Source organism: Phyllobates terribilis, unplaced genomic scaffold, assembly GCF_046119375.1.
Source record: "Phyllobates terribilis strain yellow unplaced genomic scaffold, ASM4611937v1 Scaffold_2__4_contigs__length_985480577, whole genome shotgun sequence".
In the NCBI taxonomy this organism is placed as follows: domain Eukaryota; kingdom Metazoa; phylum Chordata; class Amphibia; order Anura; family Dendrobatidae; genus Phyllobates; species Phyllobates terribilis.
Genome location: NW_027362762.1, coordinates 530428758 through 530445031, shown reverse-complemented (window position 1 = coordinate 530445031; position 16274 = coordinate 530428758). Strand labels below are relative to the sequence as shown.

Below are 16274 nucleotides of genomic sequence, written 5' to 3'. Positions count from 1 at the left end.
CTGACCTGGAGTAGCACCTGGTCCCTCTGCTCGGTTCCTCCCAGGTTAACGGAGTCGACTGAGCCGCTGTGCGACCTTGGTCGGATCGGGTTGATACTTAGTTACGCCCCTCCAGGCACTCCTCGGTTCATGGTACAGTGGGGGATCACTAATCACGCTCACGCCAGTCAGTCCAGGCGCGAGCGTAACACTCCGCACTACTAGATGCATTATGTAAAATAGGAGGCAGGTCAGTGAAGGATCAGTGAGCTGTCATAAGAGCATATAGCTAAATAAACTGCTCAAAAAAATAAAGGGAACACTCAAATAACACATCCTAGATCTGAATGAATGAAATATTCTCATTGAATACTTAGTTCTGTACAAAGTTGAATGTGCTGACAACAAAATCACACAAAAATCATCAATGGAAATCAAATTTATTACCCAATGGAGGCCTGGACCACTGCCAAACCGGTCATGCTGAAGGATGTTGCAGGCAGCAGATCGCTCTCAACGGCATCTCCAGACTGTCACGTCTGTCACATGCTCAGTGTGATCCTGCTTTCATCTGTGAAGAGCACAGGGCACCAGTGGCGACTTTGCCAATCCTGGTGTTCTGTGGCAAATGCCAAGTGTCCTACACGGTGTTGGACTGTGAGCCCAACCCCAATCTGTGGACGTCAGGCCCTCATACCACCCTCATGGAGTCGGTTTCTAACCATTTGTGCAGACACATGCACATTTGTGGCCTGATGGAGGTCATTTTGCAGGGCTCTGGCAGTGCTCCTCCTGTTCCTCCTTGAACAAAGGCAGAGGTAGCGGTCCTGCTGCTGGGTTGTTGCCCTCCTATGGCCCCCTCCACGTCTCCTGGTAGTGCCTCCAGCCTCTGGACACTACGCTGACAGACACAGCAAACCTTCTTGCCACAGCTCGCATTGATGTGCCATCCTGGATGAGCTGCACTACCTGAGCAACTTCTGTGGGTTGCAGAGTCAGTCTCATGCTACCACGAGTGTGAAAGCACAACCTACATTCAAAAGTGACCAAAACATCAGCCAGAAAGCATTGGTACTGAGATGTGGTCTGTGGTCCCCACCTGCAGAACCACTCCTTTATTTAGTGTGCTTTGATAATTGCCAATAATTTCCATCTATTCTCTATTCCATTTGCACAACAGCATGTGAAATTGATTGTCAATCAGTGTTGCTTCCTAAGTGGACAGTTTGATTTCACAGAAGTTTGATTTACTTGGAGTTATATTCTGTTGTTTAAGTGTTCCCTTTATTTTTTTGAGCAGTGTATGTAAGCAGAGCACCAAATAAAGCACCCCCCACAGGGCGCCTCAGAGCACAAGCATATCATTATCTCCAAACAAAGTAAATAGTACACAAGAACCACAGGGTGGATTTCATCAACCAAGGTATCATTTTACTCAGTGTAATGTCGCCCACCTGACAGTGTATGTAGTTTACTGAGCACAATCCTGCTGACAGGTGCGCTTTAAGTACTCAGATTTAAAAAAAACAACAAAAAAAACACAACAAGCAAAATCTTACACTTACCCCGTAGACTAGCGCCATGCCTGCAATGTCGGTGCTGTAATACTCTGCAGTCACATGACATTAACGAAGCTGATCAGCAGCCACCATGAATTGCCAGGAATCACAGCTCCGAAAAAGGAGCAGCGTCGGTCCAGGCGTTAAGTATATATTTATCTATGTTATATGTAGCACTTAAACAAGTTTTTTTATATTTCAGAGTGGGCAGACTCAGACTTACGATTGTTCTAAATGCCATTCAGTAGCAGAAGTGGCCAGAGGGGTCCATAATGCTCCTGATCTTTCACAGCAAGGAGGGCCCTGGAGGGTTGGTGGATGCCTCTCTACATGCCATCAGCCCACAAACCATGAGATGTGACCTGAAAGTCTGGTTCTTTAGACATATGTGTTGTAGAAAAATCACCAGTCTTAGGCTGCCCACTCTTTTCCTACCTAAAAAGGATAGACAGAGACCTTATTGTTTAAGCAGTTAGGAATGCGCTGCCAAGAGTGATCAAGAAATTCAGAGGGGTTGTCCGCTTTCAAAATTTGTGTGCCCCTAGGGTTCCAGACCTATAAAATAACAATCAAAGCTCTTACTCCCCCTCCCCAGGTCTAGCACTGCATCTTCACTGCTGCTCTGGTCTTTGTTGATAGGCTGCAGTGCTGGACCTGGGGTGGGGTGAGAGAGTAAGAGCTTTGATTGCTATTTTACAGGTCTGGAACCCTAGGGCTACATACACTTTTAAACCAGATTACCACTTTAAATATTTTCCTGACATCAAATAACAAAAACAATTTGCCCATGATCTTGAAATAATGAATTCTAGAATTCTTAAGGTTCTTCTTATTCTGGTCCCCCAACACATCCCTGTGTAGTTCCCATGAGTGGGGTAGTCAGTCCCTGCAGTAATGTGTGGATTATAGCCTGCAGACAGCTGTGAATTGCTGGCTCGCTCAGGTGTTGTGCTTGTGAAAGACACCTCATCATGCGGTGCTATAGAAAGCTAAATGGGGACCCCAAAGTGCGGCAATCAGGGAACTACACGCAAGTATCTGAAGAATGGTATACCTTTATCCCCAGATAACACTAAGCTAACAGCACACATGTGACGAGCAGTTGCCTGCTCTCCTGACACGCCTAAAATAACAATTCTGGAGCAGCTTTTCGTTCAACTCCACGTTGTACGGATCCTCTGTAACGTCACCTAAAAATGTAGGAATAAATTGACAACTGGGTGTTACAAGTTGAGGGTGTGCCACTGCACACTGACCAATCAGTGTGGAGCTGCCCATTTTACAGCAGGGGCAGCTCCAGGACATGTGGTAGTATATGGAGCCCATAAATAAATGCCTACCATGGAATGCAGGGTGTAAGGAACTCTGCACACAAAATTTACCTCTGGCTATGACTGGATTCACGCCTGTATTGCGGCAGCATTGTACGCTCGCGCCTCACCCGGATTAACAGCACCATGTCTGTACATGTTAGTGGCCCAAACACGGCCGCTATAGTATGGTCATGTGCATCTAGTCTCATAGATGGGAGCCCTGAGCACAGGAGCCATAGGGCTAGTCCCATCAGCACCTCTGTAAGGGGCAGCACTTGATAATGGTAGGCCACAGGCATAGGGCTAGTCCCATCAGCCCACCTGTAAGGGGCAGCACTTGATAATGGTAGGCCACAGGCATAGGGCTCGTCCCATCAGCCCACCTGCAAGGGGCAGCACTTGATAATGGCAGGCCACAGGCATAGGGCTTGTTCCATCAGCCCACCTGTAAGGGGCAGCACTTGATAATGGTAGGCCACAGCCATAGGACTAGTCCCATCAGCCCACCTGTAAAGGGCAGCACTTGATAATGGTAGGCCACAGGCATAGGGCTCATCCCATCAGCCCACCTGTAAGGGGCAGCACTTGATAATGGTAGGCCACAGGCATAGGGCTCGTCCCATCAGCACCTCTGTAAGGGACAGCACTTGATAATGTCAGGCCACAGGCATAGGGCTCGTCCCATCAGCACCTCTGTAAGGGGCAGCACTTGATAATGGCAGGCCACAGGCATAGGGCTCATCCCATCAGCCCACCTGTAAGGGGCAGCACTTGATAATGGCAGGCCACAGGCATAGGGCTCATCCCATCAGCCCACCTGCAAGGGGCAGCACTTGATAATGGCAGGCCACAGGCATAGGGCTCGTCCCATCAGCCCACCTGTAAGGGGCAGCACTTGATAATGGCAGGCCACAGGCATAGGGCTCGTCCCATCAGCCCACCTGTAAGGGGCAGCACTTGATAATGGCAGGCCACAGGCATAGGGCTCGTCCCATCAGCCCACCTGTAAGGGGCAGCACTTGATAATGGTAGGCCACAGGCATAGGGCTCGTCCCGTCAGCCCACCTGTAAGGGGCAGCACTTGATAATGGTAGGCCACAGGCATAGGGCTCGTCCCGTCAGCCCACCTGTAAGGGGCAGCACTTGATAATGGCAGGCCACAGGCATAGGGCTCGTCCCGTCAGCCCACCTGTAAGGGGCAGCACTTGATAATGGTAGGCCACAGGCATAGGGCTCGTCCCATCAGCACCTCTTTAAGGGGCAGCACTTGATAATGGTAGGCCACAGGCATAGGGCTCATCCCGTCAGCCCACCTGTAAGGGGCAGCACTTGATAATGGCAGGCCACAGGCATAGGGCTCGTCCCATCAGCCCACCTGTAAGGGGCAGCACTTGATAATGGCAGGCCACAGGCATAGGGCTCGTCCCATCAGCACCTCTGTAAGGGGCAGCACTTGATAATGGCAGGCCACAGGCATAGGGCTCGTCCCATCAGCCCACCTGCAAGGGGCAGCACTTGATAATGGCAGACCACAGGCATAGGGCTTGTTCCATCAGCCCACCTGTAAGGGGCAGCACTTGATAATGGCAGGCCACAGCCATAGGGCTAGTCCCATCAGCCCACCTGTAAGGGGCAGCACTTGATAATGGCAGGCCACAGCCATAGGGCTAGTCCCATCAGCCCACCTGTAAAGGGCAGCACTTGATAATGGTAGGCCACAGGCATAGGGCTCATCCCATCAGCCCACCTGTAAGGGGCAGCACTTGATAATGGTAGGCCACAGGCATAGGGCTCGTCCCATCAGCACCTCTGTAAGGGACAGCACTTGATAATGTCAGGCCACAGGCATAGGGCTCGTCCCATCAGCACCTCTGTAAGGGACAGCACTTGATAATGTCAGGCCACATGCATAGGGCTCGTCCCGTCAGCCCACCTGTAAGGGGCAGCACTTGATAATGGCAGGCCACAGGCATAGGGCTCATCCCATCAGCCCACCTGTAAGGGGCAGCACTTGATAATGGTAGGCCACAGGCATAGGGCTCGTCCCATCAGCACCTCTGTAAGGGGCAGCACTTGATAATGGCAGGCCACAGGCATAGGGCTCGTCCCATCAGCCCACCTGTAAGGGGCAGCACTTGATAATGGCAGGCCACAGGCATAGGGCTCGTCTCATCAGCCCACCTGTAAGGGGCAGCACTTGATAATGGTAGGCCACAGGCATAGGGCTCGTCCCGTCAGCCCACCTGTAAGGGGCAGCACTTGATAATGGCAGGCCACAGGCATAGGGCTCGTCCCGTCAGCCCACCTGTAAGGGGCAGCACTTGATAATGGCAGGCCACAGGCATAGGGCTCGTCCCGTCAGCCCACCTGTAAGGGGCAGCACTTGATAATGGCAGGCCACAGCCATAGGGCTAGTCCCATCAGCACCTCTATAAGGGACAGCACTTGATAATGTCAGGCCACATGCATAGGGCTCGTCCCGTCAGCCCACCTGTAAGGGGCAGCACTTGATAATGGCAGGCCACAGGCATAGGGCTCATCCCATCAGCCCACCTGTAAGGGGCAGCACTTGATAATGGTAGGCCACAGGCATAGGGCTCGTCCCATCAGCACCTCTGTAAGGGGCAGCACTTGATAATGGCAGGCCACAGGCATAGGGCTCGTCCCATCAGCCCACCTGTAAGGGGCAGCACTTGATAATGGTAGGCCACAGGCATAGGGCTCGTCCCGTCAGCCCACCTGTAAGGGGCAGCACTTGATAATGGTAGGCCACAGGCATAGGGCTCATCCCGTCAGCCCACCTGTAAGGGGCAGCACTTGATAATGGTAGGCCACAGGCATAGGGCTCGTCCCATCAGCACTTCTGTAAGGGACAGCACTTGATAATGTCAGGCCACAGGCATAGGGCTCGTCCCATCAGCACCTCTGTAAGGGGCAGCACTTGATAATGGTAGGCCACAGGCATAGGGCTCGTCCCATCAGCCCACCTGTAAGGGGCAGCACTTGATAATGGCAGGCCACAGGCATAGGGCTCGTCCCATCAGCCCACCTGTAAGGGGCAGCACTTGATAATGGCAGGCCACAGGCATAGGGCTCGTCCCATCAGCACCTCTGTAAGGGGCAGCACTTGATAATGGCAGGCCACAGGCATAGGGCTCGTCCCATCAGCACCTCTGTAAGGGGCAGCACTTGATAATGGTAGGCCACAGGCATAGGGCTAGTCCCATCAGCCCACCTGTAAGGGGCAGCACTTGATAATGGTAGGCCACAGGCATAGGGCTAGTCCCATCAGCCCACCTGTAAGGGGCAGCACTTGATAATGGTAGGCCACAGGCATAGGGCTAGTCCCATCAGCCCACCTGTAAGGGGCAGCACTTGATAATGGTAGGCCACAGGCATAGGGCTCGTCCCATCAGCCCACCTGCAAGGGGCAGCACTTGATAATGGCAGGCCACAGGCATAGGGCTCGTTCCATCAGCCCACCTGTAAGGGGCAGCACTTGATAATGGTAGGCCACAGCCATAGGGCTAGTCCCATCAGCCCACCTGTAAGGGGCAGCACTTGATAATGGCAGGCCACAGCCATAGGGCTAGTCCCATCAGCCCACCTGTAAAGGGCAGCACTTGATAATGGTAGGCCACAGGCATAGGGCTCATCCCATCAGCCCACCTGTAAGGGGCAGCACTTGATAATGGTAGGCCACAGGCATAGGGCTCGTCCCATCAGCACCTCTGTAAGGGACAGCACTTGATAATGTCAGGCCACAGGCATAGGGCTCGTCCCATCAGCACCTCTGTAAGGGACAGCACTTGATAATGTCAGGCCACATGCATAGGGCTCGTCCCGTCAGCCCACCTGTAAGGGGCAGCACTTGATAATGACAGGCCACAGGCATAGGGCTCATCCCATCAGCCCACCTGTAAGGGGCAGCACTTGATAATGGTAGGCCACAGGCATAGGGCTCGTCCCATCAGCACCTCTGTAAGGGGCAGCACTTGATAATGGCAGGCCACAGGCATAGGGCTCGTCCCATCAGCCCACCTGTAAGGGGCAGCACTTGATAATGGCAGGCCACAGGCATAGGGCTCGTCCCATCAGCACCTCTGTAAGGGGCAGCACTTGATAATGGCAGGCCACAGGCATAGGGCTCGTCCCATCAGCACCTCTGTAAGGGGCAGCACTTGATAATGGCAGGCCACAGGCATAGGGCTCGTCCCATCAGCACCTCTGTAAGGGGCAGCACTTGATAATGGTAGGCCACAGGCATAGGGCTCATCCCATCAGCCCACCTGTAAGGGGCAGCACTTGATAATGGTAGGCCACAGGCATAGGGCTCGTCCCATCAGCACCTCTGTAAGGGGCAGCACTTGATAATGGCAGGCCACAGGCATAGGGCTCGTCCCATCAGCACCTCTGTAAGGGGCAGCACTTGATAATGGTAGGCCACAGGCATAGGGCTCATCCCATCAGCCCACCTGTAAGGGGCAGCACTTGATAATGGTAGGCCACAGGCATAGGGCTCGTCCCATCAGCACCTCTGTAAGGGGCAGCACTTGATAATGGCAGGCCACAGGCATAGGGCTCGTCCCATCAGCACCTCTGTAAGGGGCAGCACTTGATAATGGCAGGCCACAGGCATAGGGCTTCCTGTGATGGCAGGAGCGTGTATTCCTCCACTACATGGATGAGGGGCGGATCTGCATTGTCTATGGAGCTCTCCTACAATTACACGGAGCAGCCCGGTCACGGGCTACAGGATACAGAAGCAGTATGGCAGAGCAGCTCCAATCAGCGCCGCCCCCCTTGGCCACACACTGCTCACTCACCCATTCTTCAGGTCCACCCCCACAATCTTCCCGAAGCCCTTGAAGAAACGTTCCACATCGCTTTCCCGAGTGCGGTGACTGAGCCGACCTATGTAGATCCTCGGCAGTGCCGATGACCGCGACATCCCGGCGCTGTACACCGCGTCACAGCTGTCACCCAGTCACTCACTCATTACCCGACATGTAATGGGCACAGCGCAGGTCCGGAAGTGCAAAAGCGAGAGGCGGGATTTGGTGCGTGAACGCAAGTGCAGCGTGATGACGTTGATCCGGAGGAGGGGCGACCAAAACATGGCTGCCTCTCTGAGCGTGGGTACTGTGGTGGAAGCGCTGAAAATACTGATAACACCGAGAGGTGAGGACTATGTGTCCCAGCATGCAGCTGTGTGCTGGGACTTGTAGTGCCACAGCAGCTGAGTGCGGCCATTATATCCAAAAAAGAGATATACGAACTTGCCATTAGCTTCTAGTGTCAGAACCATCATTGAGGTACTGATAAGTTGTTTTCTGCAGGGTTAGAGCATGCGAGCTCTATGCTATCGGTCTGCCTTTATGTATCCATAAATAGCAAGAAACGAAAGGAACAGAAAAGGCGTCAATTAATAAGACAATTTCTTTACAAAAGTATCCATAATGAAAGAACAGGAGAAAGGACAAAGTGCCACACCACCAGCAATATACACATTCTCATATAAAGCAATATATATATATATAAATATATATCAGAGAGGAACAATCAAGTCACAGGCAACATGTGCACTCCATCCGGGCTGTTACAGTTTCAATAGCCCAATATTTAAATTGACCCCAAATGGATCCATCAGTATAACAGATACAGGCAATAGTGCCAAAAAAAGAGTAGCACAGAAGTGGCCTGAAGCAAAAGAGAAGTATACAACCTGGTTGGTGGGAAGTCTAATACCCCAGGGCTACTTTACTTCAGGCCACTTCTGTGCTACTCTTTTTTTGGGGGGGGGGGTGCTCTATTGCCTGTATCTCTTATACTGATGGATCCATTTGGGGTCAATTTAAATATTGGGCTATTGAAACTGTAACAGCCCGGATAGAGTGCACATATTGCCTGTGACTTGATTATTCCTCTCTGATATATATATATATATAGATATATATTGCTTTATATGAGAATGTGTATATTGCTGGTAGTGTGGCACTTTAAGTAATTTCTCCTGTTCTTTTATTGATTTTTATTATGGATACTTTAATAAAGAAATTGTCTTATTTTACACCTTTTCTGCTTCCTTTCATTTCTTGCTATTTAGTGATATTGGAAGTGCGTATATATGTTTTTGATTGCATTTACTGTTGGGTTACTTTATGTATCCATGTATAATACTGCCTCATCACCCCACTAATAGTGCTACCATACAGCGTAGACTAAGTTTGCTATAGCAAAACCAGGGGTGAGCTGAAATTTTCTCTTTATTCATGCCATAGCAAAACCAATGCCTCATTCTCCTCCAGATAAGTATACGGCACTCAGTGTGAATGGTGCACAAGTAGAGGTTCCACTCTATAAATATTTGTAGCAGAGTACTTGGCGCACAAAATCGATGCAAAAAAAAATCTTTATTTCATGAAGCAATCCAAGGTAAATGTAACGTCTCGGCCTCATACACTCAGGCCTTTGTCAATACTTATTGCATGTGCTGTGTAAGTATGGAAGCAGCGCTGCTGAAAGGCAGGAGATGCCTGCAATGGAAGGTGCTTTTCCAAATAAAGATTTTTTTTTGCATTATTTTGAGTACCGAGTACTCTGATTCTCCTGCAGTCCAGAGTCCATTTGACACTGTATACTACCAGCACCCCCTCTCTGTGCTCCGCCCTCTCTTGGGTTTGCCCCCTCTCTTGGGTTTGCCCCCTCTCTGTGCTCCGCCCTCTCTTGGGTTTGCCCCCTCTCTGTGCTCCGCCCTCTCTTGGGTTCGCCCCCTCTCTGTGCTCCGCCCTCTCTTGGGTTCGCCCCCTCTCTGTGCTCCGCCCTCTCTTGGGTTCGCCCCCTCTCTGTGCTCCGCCCTCTCTTGGGTTCGCCCCCTCTCTGTGCTCCGCCCTCTCTTGGGTTCGCCCCCTCTCTGTGCTCCGCCCTCTCTTGGGTTCGCCCCCTCTCTGTGCTCCGCCCTCTCTTGGGTTCGCCCCCTCTCTGTGCTCCGCCCTCTCTTGGGTTCGCCCCCTCTCTGTGCTCCGCCCTCTCTTGGGTTCGCCCCCTCTCTGTGCTCCGCCCTCTCTTGGGTTCGCCCCCTCTCTGTGCTCCGCCCTCTCTTGGGTTCGCCCCCTCTCTGTGCTCCGCCCTCTCTGTGCTCCGCCCTCTCTTGGGTTCGCCCTCTCTTGGGTTCGCCCCCTCTCTGTGCTCCGCCCTCTCTTGGGTTCGCCCCCTCTCTGTGCTCCGCCCTCTCTTGGGTTCGCCCCCTCTCTGTGCTCCGCCCTCTCTTGGGTTCGCCCCCTCTCTGTGCTCCGCCCTCTCTTGGGTTCGCCCCCTCTCTGTGCTCCGCCCTCTCTTGGGTTTGCCCCCTCTCTGTGCTCCGCCCTCTCTTGGGTTCGCCCCCTCTGTGCTCCGCCACTCTCCTGGGTCCTCCCCCTCTCTGTGCTCCGCCACTCTCCTGGGTCCTCCCCCTCTCTGTGCTCCGCCACTCTCCTGGGTCCTCCCCCTCTCTGTGCTCCGCCACTCTCCTGGGTCCTCCCCCTCTCTGTGATCTGCCACTCTCCTGGGTCCTCCCCCTCTCTGTGATCCGCCCCTTTCCTGGGTCCTCCCCCTCACTGTGCTGCACGCTCTCCTGCGTTCTCCCCCTCTCTGTGCTGCACCCTCTCCTGCGTTCTCCCCCTACCTCTCTGACGGTTACTTCACCTTACCTTTTCCTCTCCTCTTCCATGTACTGTCGATGTCCCTCAGGGATCAGTCCTAGGCCCCCTCCTCTTCTCCTTATACACTGCTCCTATTGGACAAACAATCATTAGATTCGGTATTTAGTACCATCTCTATGCTGATGACACCCAATTATACACCTCTGCTCCGGACATCACCCCTGCATTACTACAAAATGCCAGTGATTGTCTTTCCGCCTTCTCTAACACTATGTTCTCCCTCTATCTGAAACTGAATCCGTCAAAAACTGAACTCCATGTATTTCCTCCCTCTAATAACCTACCTATACCCAATATTGCCATTTCTGTGTGTGGTTCTACCATTACTCTCCTGCTGGCTGTCTTGGGGTTATTTTTGACTCAGATCTTTCATTCACTCCCTACATCCGAACACTCTCTTGCTCATGTCACCTACACCTCAAAAACCTCTGACTCTGCAAAAACTCTTAGGGTATGTGCGCACAATCAGGAAATGCTTGCAGAAATTTCTGCAGTGTTTCTACAAGATTCTGCACCTCTTGGCATCAAAAACGCGGATGCGTTTTTTTGCATTTACATGCGTTTTTTGTGCGTTTGTCCGCACAAAGAATGGACATGCCGTTTCTTTTTCTGCACATGAAATCCTTTCAGGAAAATTCCTGATCATGTGCACAGATCTTCCAAATTCTCATAGGAAATGCTGGGATAAGGTTTGCAATGTGTTTGATTCATTCTATCCTGGAATTCTGCAACTCTCTACTAATCGGTCTCCCTCTTGCTAAACTCTCCCCTCTCCAATCTATCCAGAATGCAGCAGCCAGGATCATATTCCTCTCCAACTGCTACACCTGTGCCAGTACCCTGTTCCAGTCACTGCACTGGTTGCCCATCCGCTACAGAGTCCAATATAAACTTATCACTCTCACCCACAAAGCACTCCACAGTTCAGCACCTCCCTACATCTCTGCCCTCATGTCTGTGCTCTCCATTCCACTAGTGACCTAAGACTAACATCCTCTATATTTTGCGTCTTACACTTCTGTCTCAAAGAGTGCACTTTAAGGCTGTGTGCCCACGATGCGTTTTTTAAGCGTTTCCGCAGCAGCAAAAACGCTTAAAAAACGCATGGTAGAAGGCCTGCCATGTTCCCCAATAATAATCCGCATGTGCTGTGCACATGCTGCGGAAATTTCCGCTGCGGATTATCATTGCGGGAAAAATTCAGCATTACCAATTATTTTGCGGAAGCGCTGCGTTTTCGCCGCAATTGACTTGCATTGGAACGCATGGATTACACATCACTGTATATGTAGATGCGGAATACATGCGTTCCAATGTGCGGATGGTACCCGGGTGTGGAGGAGAGGAGACTCTCCTCCGGACCCGGGTACCATAGAACCTGTGAAAAAAAGAATAAAATAAAAAATAAATATTATACTTACCTTCTGACGGCCCCCGGTGTGCTCGTCCTCTCATGCCGGCAGATCGCGATGGACTGAAGGACCTGTGCTGACGTCCTAGTCATGTGACGGGTCACGCGACGCTGACGTCGGCAGGTCCTTCAGTGTACCGCGATCTGCCGGCAGCCAGGATGGAGCGAAGCAAGACTGCGGGGGACATCAGAAGGTAAGTATAGATTTATTTTTTACCATTCTTTACGGTCACACTATATAAATCCATGTTGTTTGCATGGATTTATATAGTGTGACCAAGTTGACAAGCACTTTCCAAGTGATGCTAAAATCGCCTGGAAAGCGCTTGTCAACCCGCATGCAGAAATGCATGGGAAGAACACTTCACATCCACATGTCCCTGGCAGGAAAAACGCATGTACATGTAGAAACGCTCAAAAAAAATCCAGAGCATTTCTGCATCGTGGGCACATAGCCTAATGCTCCACTCTAAACAAGTCTGTTAATTTCCAGTCTTTTCAGTTTCCTTTGTGCTCTAAAAACACATTTCTTTAGACTGGCGTATCACCTCACTCAATAATTAACTATTTCTTGCTCTCCCTATTTTCCTCAGAATCTGTCCTGTCTATCTTCTGTTTACACACACTCAGTAGCACTTTGATATCTGTACTTGTAATGATACAGGCAGGTCACCCGTTCATGATGATGGCTGGACCATACATGACAAGCTCTTTTTTCCTTTTACAAAGAAAGAAACCGAGGCTCTCCTATGTGTGAATCGGCCCAGACTGGCTTACTCAAGCCCAATACTGAAAAGGCTCACCTGGAACCATGCAATCTCAGGCACAACTCTGATGTCATCAGCCCCCTGCTGCGGGTGACAACACAGATCCAAAATAAAAAATGACCATCCAATGGCGCTGTCACTCCAATGAATTATTAAAGAAGAACAATGTTTTTATTAAAACAACTTGTTTCTAGAACGAAGTGCTCTTTATCAGGTACAAATAAAAACATACATTCAAATTAACCAACATTTTTATAAAACCCCTTAACCAGGTGTGGGGACACAAATTCTTGAATCATTTAACACCATCACCACTGCTCTATAGCTCTGCAGCAAACTTGTCCCATTGTCAATGTGATGCATGTTAACCTGCATACTGCCAGTGTGTATTGGCCTGTATACTCTATGCATTCATTTAGTCCTTCCGGGGCTTACGTAGATAATTTAAAAATCCAATAGCTTTCTCTATTTATCAGGCTTTGGTATCTATCCATGAAGCTGACCGATATTTGTGCTATTATGGGAAGATCTAAGTTAGAGGATTTTTTTCATGTACATGGAAAAAATGCCTTGACAGGCTGTGATCCATAACGCCATTTTTAATGTTAGACCTGTGCTTATTCATTCTAAGATGTATTGGCATAGTGGTCTGTCCCACATACTGCAATTTGCACTGACATTGTAGGACATACATCACATATGAACTTTGACAGTTTAAAAAACTTTTTAGCAGAAAACACTCCCCTGTGGATTTTTTCCTTTTACGTCACACAAATCCTCATAGATTGTAGCTTGCGAGCAGCAGGGCCCTTATGCCTCTTGGTATCTGAGTTATGTTTATTCTGTAATGTCTTTACTGTCAGTACAAGCCCCTTCTGAATTGTACAGTGCTGCAGAATTTGTTGGCGCTACAGAAATGAAGATTATTATTGCTGGGGGTCTGACCACTGGGACCACCAGCAAGTCTGAGAGCACGGTCAGGGACTGCAGAGTCCATCTTGAATGTTAGAGGTGCTCATTCTCGGCCTCAGCTCCATTAATTATTTATGGAACTGCTGGATAAATAGCCAAGCTCTGTACTCACAGAAACAGGAAAGACTGCTATTTATTTTGGAGGAAGAGTATTTCCTAAGCATGTCAGGAAAGGTGATGCATCCTCCTTAAAGCCAAACATTACAATAAACATTTTCTGACCTGGTCCTACGTGTAAGGGCAGCTTTATTTCATATAAATGTAGATGTCTCTGAACTAAGTGCAAGGAAAACGTGGAGCAATTGCTCAAAGGAGCCAGATTCCTGCTGCTGTGTCTCAGAGGTGCTTTGGAAAATGAAAGTGAAAGCCTGACTGGTTGCTATGGGCAACAGATACTTCTCCGTCATGCTAGTTTTTCTAAATCCCTTCCCAATGTGTTACATCTCGGCCTCATAAGGGAAGGTTGCCATGCCCTGTTTCTGCTAGCTGTTGTCTGAAGCTACTATTAAATCTGTGTCCCTATTATTCTATTCCAGAATCTGGATCTAGTGACCATAACGCTGATAAACGAGCTGCCCTACTCAGCACCTTACAGTTCAATGCGTCTGCCCTAGAGGAAGAACTAAAGCAAGTCTCCAAGTGGAAGCCCCTAGTGACTTTCCGAGAAAAGGTCTCAAATAATTCCTCATGGTTGAATGAAAGTTTGCAATCTCAAGCGGATCCATCATGGAAGTTCACGTCACAAGCCCTGCTGCTACTGCTTTGTCTTAAGGAAAGTATGATCGAATTGGCAAAGTCTTTTCGACCCTGTAAACCCAACCTGAGGACCCCTGAGGCAGCCCCTCCTCTGTCTCCAGATACTCTCAGCATAGCTCAGCAGAGGACTGTCCAATCAGCTCTGCAGTTTGTGGTGTCTATGGGGATCTGCCCATACCTTCTGCCAGGGATTGGCCTTCCTTTACAGCAGCGGTCAGAATTTGGAGCCCTTGTATGTTCGATGGTGTCATGTGACTTGCCACAAGTCCGTACACGTAGGCTGCACATTACATGTATGTGCTTGCTGGAGGTGTCTCGTCATTCTTCTTTAGGAAACCTGTTCTTTACGCAGCATCTGGGAGACCTGATGGCCGGGCTCTGTCAGCTTGGGTACTGCCCAACCAAAGGGAACACTGATGAGGGGGCAAAAGAGAGTCCGAAGGTATATTATCGACTGTTTTCCATGTGTTCTTACATATAAAATTGTCTGCAGAATAAAATATAAAAGTCTGCCAGCATCCCTTATGTGCTGAATGTAACGGACACCACAGAACGCCAATATAGAAGGCAATTCTTCTGATTCCAGGCACACAAATAATTTTTCCCATTTTTAAAATTTGCCGCTAAACATAAAGCACCACTGCAGCTTTTATATATTTTTTATTTCAGTGCTGGAGTGGTATCACTAATGGAAGTTCCCTGCCCCCAGTGAAATACTTACCAGCTGCCATCTTCTTCTTTTCCTGGGGCCACTTCGATCCTGTGGCGCCATCTTGTGACTGCAGCTCCTCACTAACCAGAAGTCAGAGATAGCGATCAGCAGCTCTCAGTGTAAATCTATGAGAGCCGCACTCTGGCCTTGTTCTGCCTCTCATAGATTACATTGAGTTGTGACTTTTGGATCAGCCAGCTAACACTGGAGCGTTCAGGCAGGTCAGAAACTGGCTGGTAAGTATTATGCTAGGGGCAGGGAGCTTAGATTAGTAGCACTACTCCAGTCCTGCAATAAAAAAAGGCTGGAGTGGGGTTTTACAATATAAAATCTTGAAATCTGCTGATATCATTCACATGTGCATGTAAATGATTTCAGAAGGCATTGAAGTGGCAAATAAAGCTGAACACAATGTACAAAATGCCCAAGGAAGAGGAAACAAGTGTAATCATAGTAATAAAGCTGACCTGGGAAATACCTGCAGCAACCAGTACCAGGCAGCTGCTGGCAAAGTCAATAGATTCCTAGGAGAAACCAAGAGGGCTGAGACGCACATGAAGAGACATACAGTGTTACCTTCATACAGGCCACTAGTCCGACAAAATAGTTTACAATGCCAGTGAGAAAGGAGGACATAGCAAGCCTGGAGAGGGTTTACAGCTGGGCAACCACTGGGACAAATGGAAGGAATGCACACAGTATCCGGAACTATTGTTTTGTTTTTACCGTAGGGACCCATAGATTTGTATAGATACAAAATGACAGGAATTAATTTGTTACAGCATAGAAAGAAATTCTTCACTGCAAGTACAGTGAGATATGGAAAAAGCCTTTATGTGAAGTAGTAACACTATTGTCTGTTAGCTCACTAAACATAGGTCATTCCTCCAGAGATTTATTCTGATCAAGAAGGGATTTTTTTCCTCTACGTTGAGGAAAGTTGGCTACAGTCTCCTCTAGATTTATACTGCAGTATAATAGACTGCATCCACTGATACATATTCATTCATGGGAATTTTCAGCCACTATTTCATAACCTGAAGTGCAGCCATTAGTGTTGGTGTGAATTGACTTGCGGGACCCAGTCCATCGGCCACGTCAGCGA

General features: G+C 49.5%; 2 protein-coding genes across 6 annotated transcripts in view; one reads left to right on the top strand and one right to left on the bottom strand.

Annotated features, from left to right (window-relative positions):
- The window catches only part of LOC141219317 (uncharacterized), a 68744-nt gene extending 60826 nt beyond the window's left edge, over positions 1-7918 (bottom strand). Inside the window, exon 1 of one of the 2 annotated variants that reach the window (XM_073666083.1) lies at positions 7678-7918. In XM_073666083.1, coding sequence (XP_073522184.1) covers positions 7678-7802 — 125 coding nt within the window. In that variant the 5' untranslated portion in view covers positions 7803-7918. The remainder of the gene's footprint in view (positions 1-7677) is intronic. The other variant, XM_073666089.1, reaches the window with a different exon arrangement.
- The window catches only part of TANGO6 (transport and golgi organization 6 homolog), an 84937-nt gene continuing 76350 nt past the window's right edge, over positions 7688-16274 (top strand). For 2 of the 4 annotated variants that reach the window (XM_073666074.1, XM_073666064.1), the window contains exons 1-2: positions 7688-8032; positions 14238-14899. In XM_073666074.1, the coding sequence (XP_073522175.1) occupies positions 7864-8032; positions 14238-14899 (831 nt within the window). In that variant the 5' untranslated portion in view covers positions 7688-7863. The other 2 variants (XM_073666070.1, XM_073666079.1) reach the window with 2 other exon arrangements.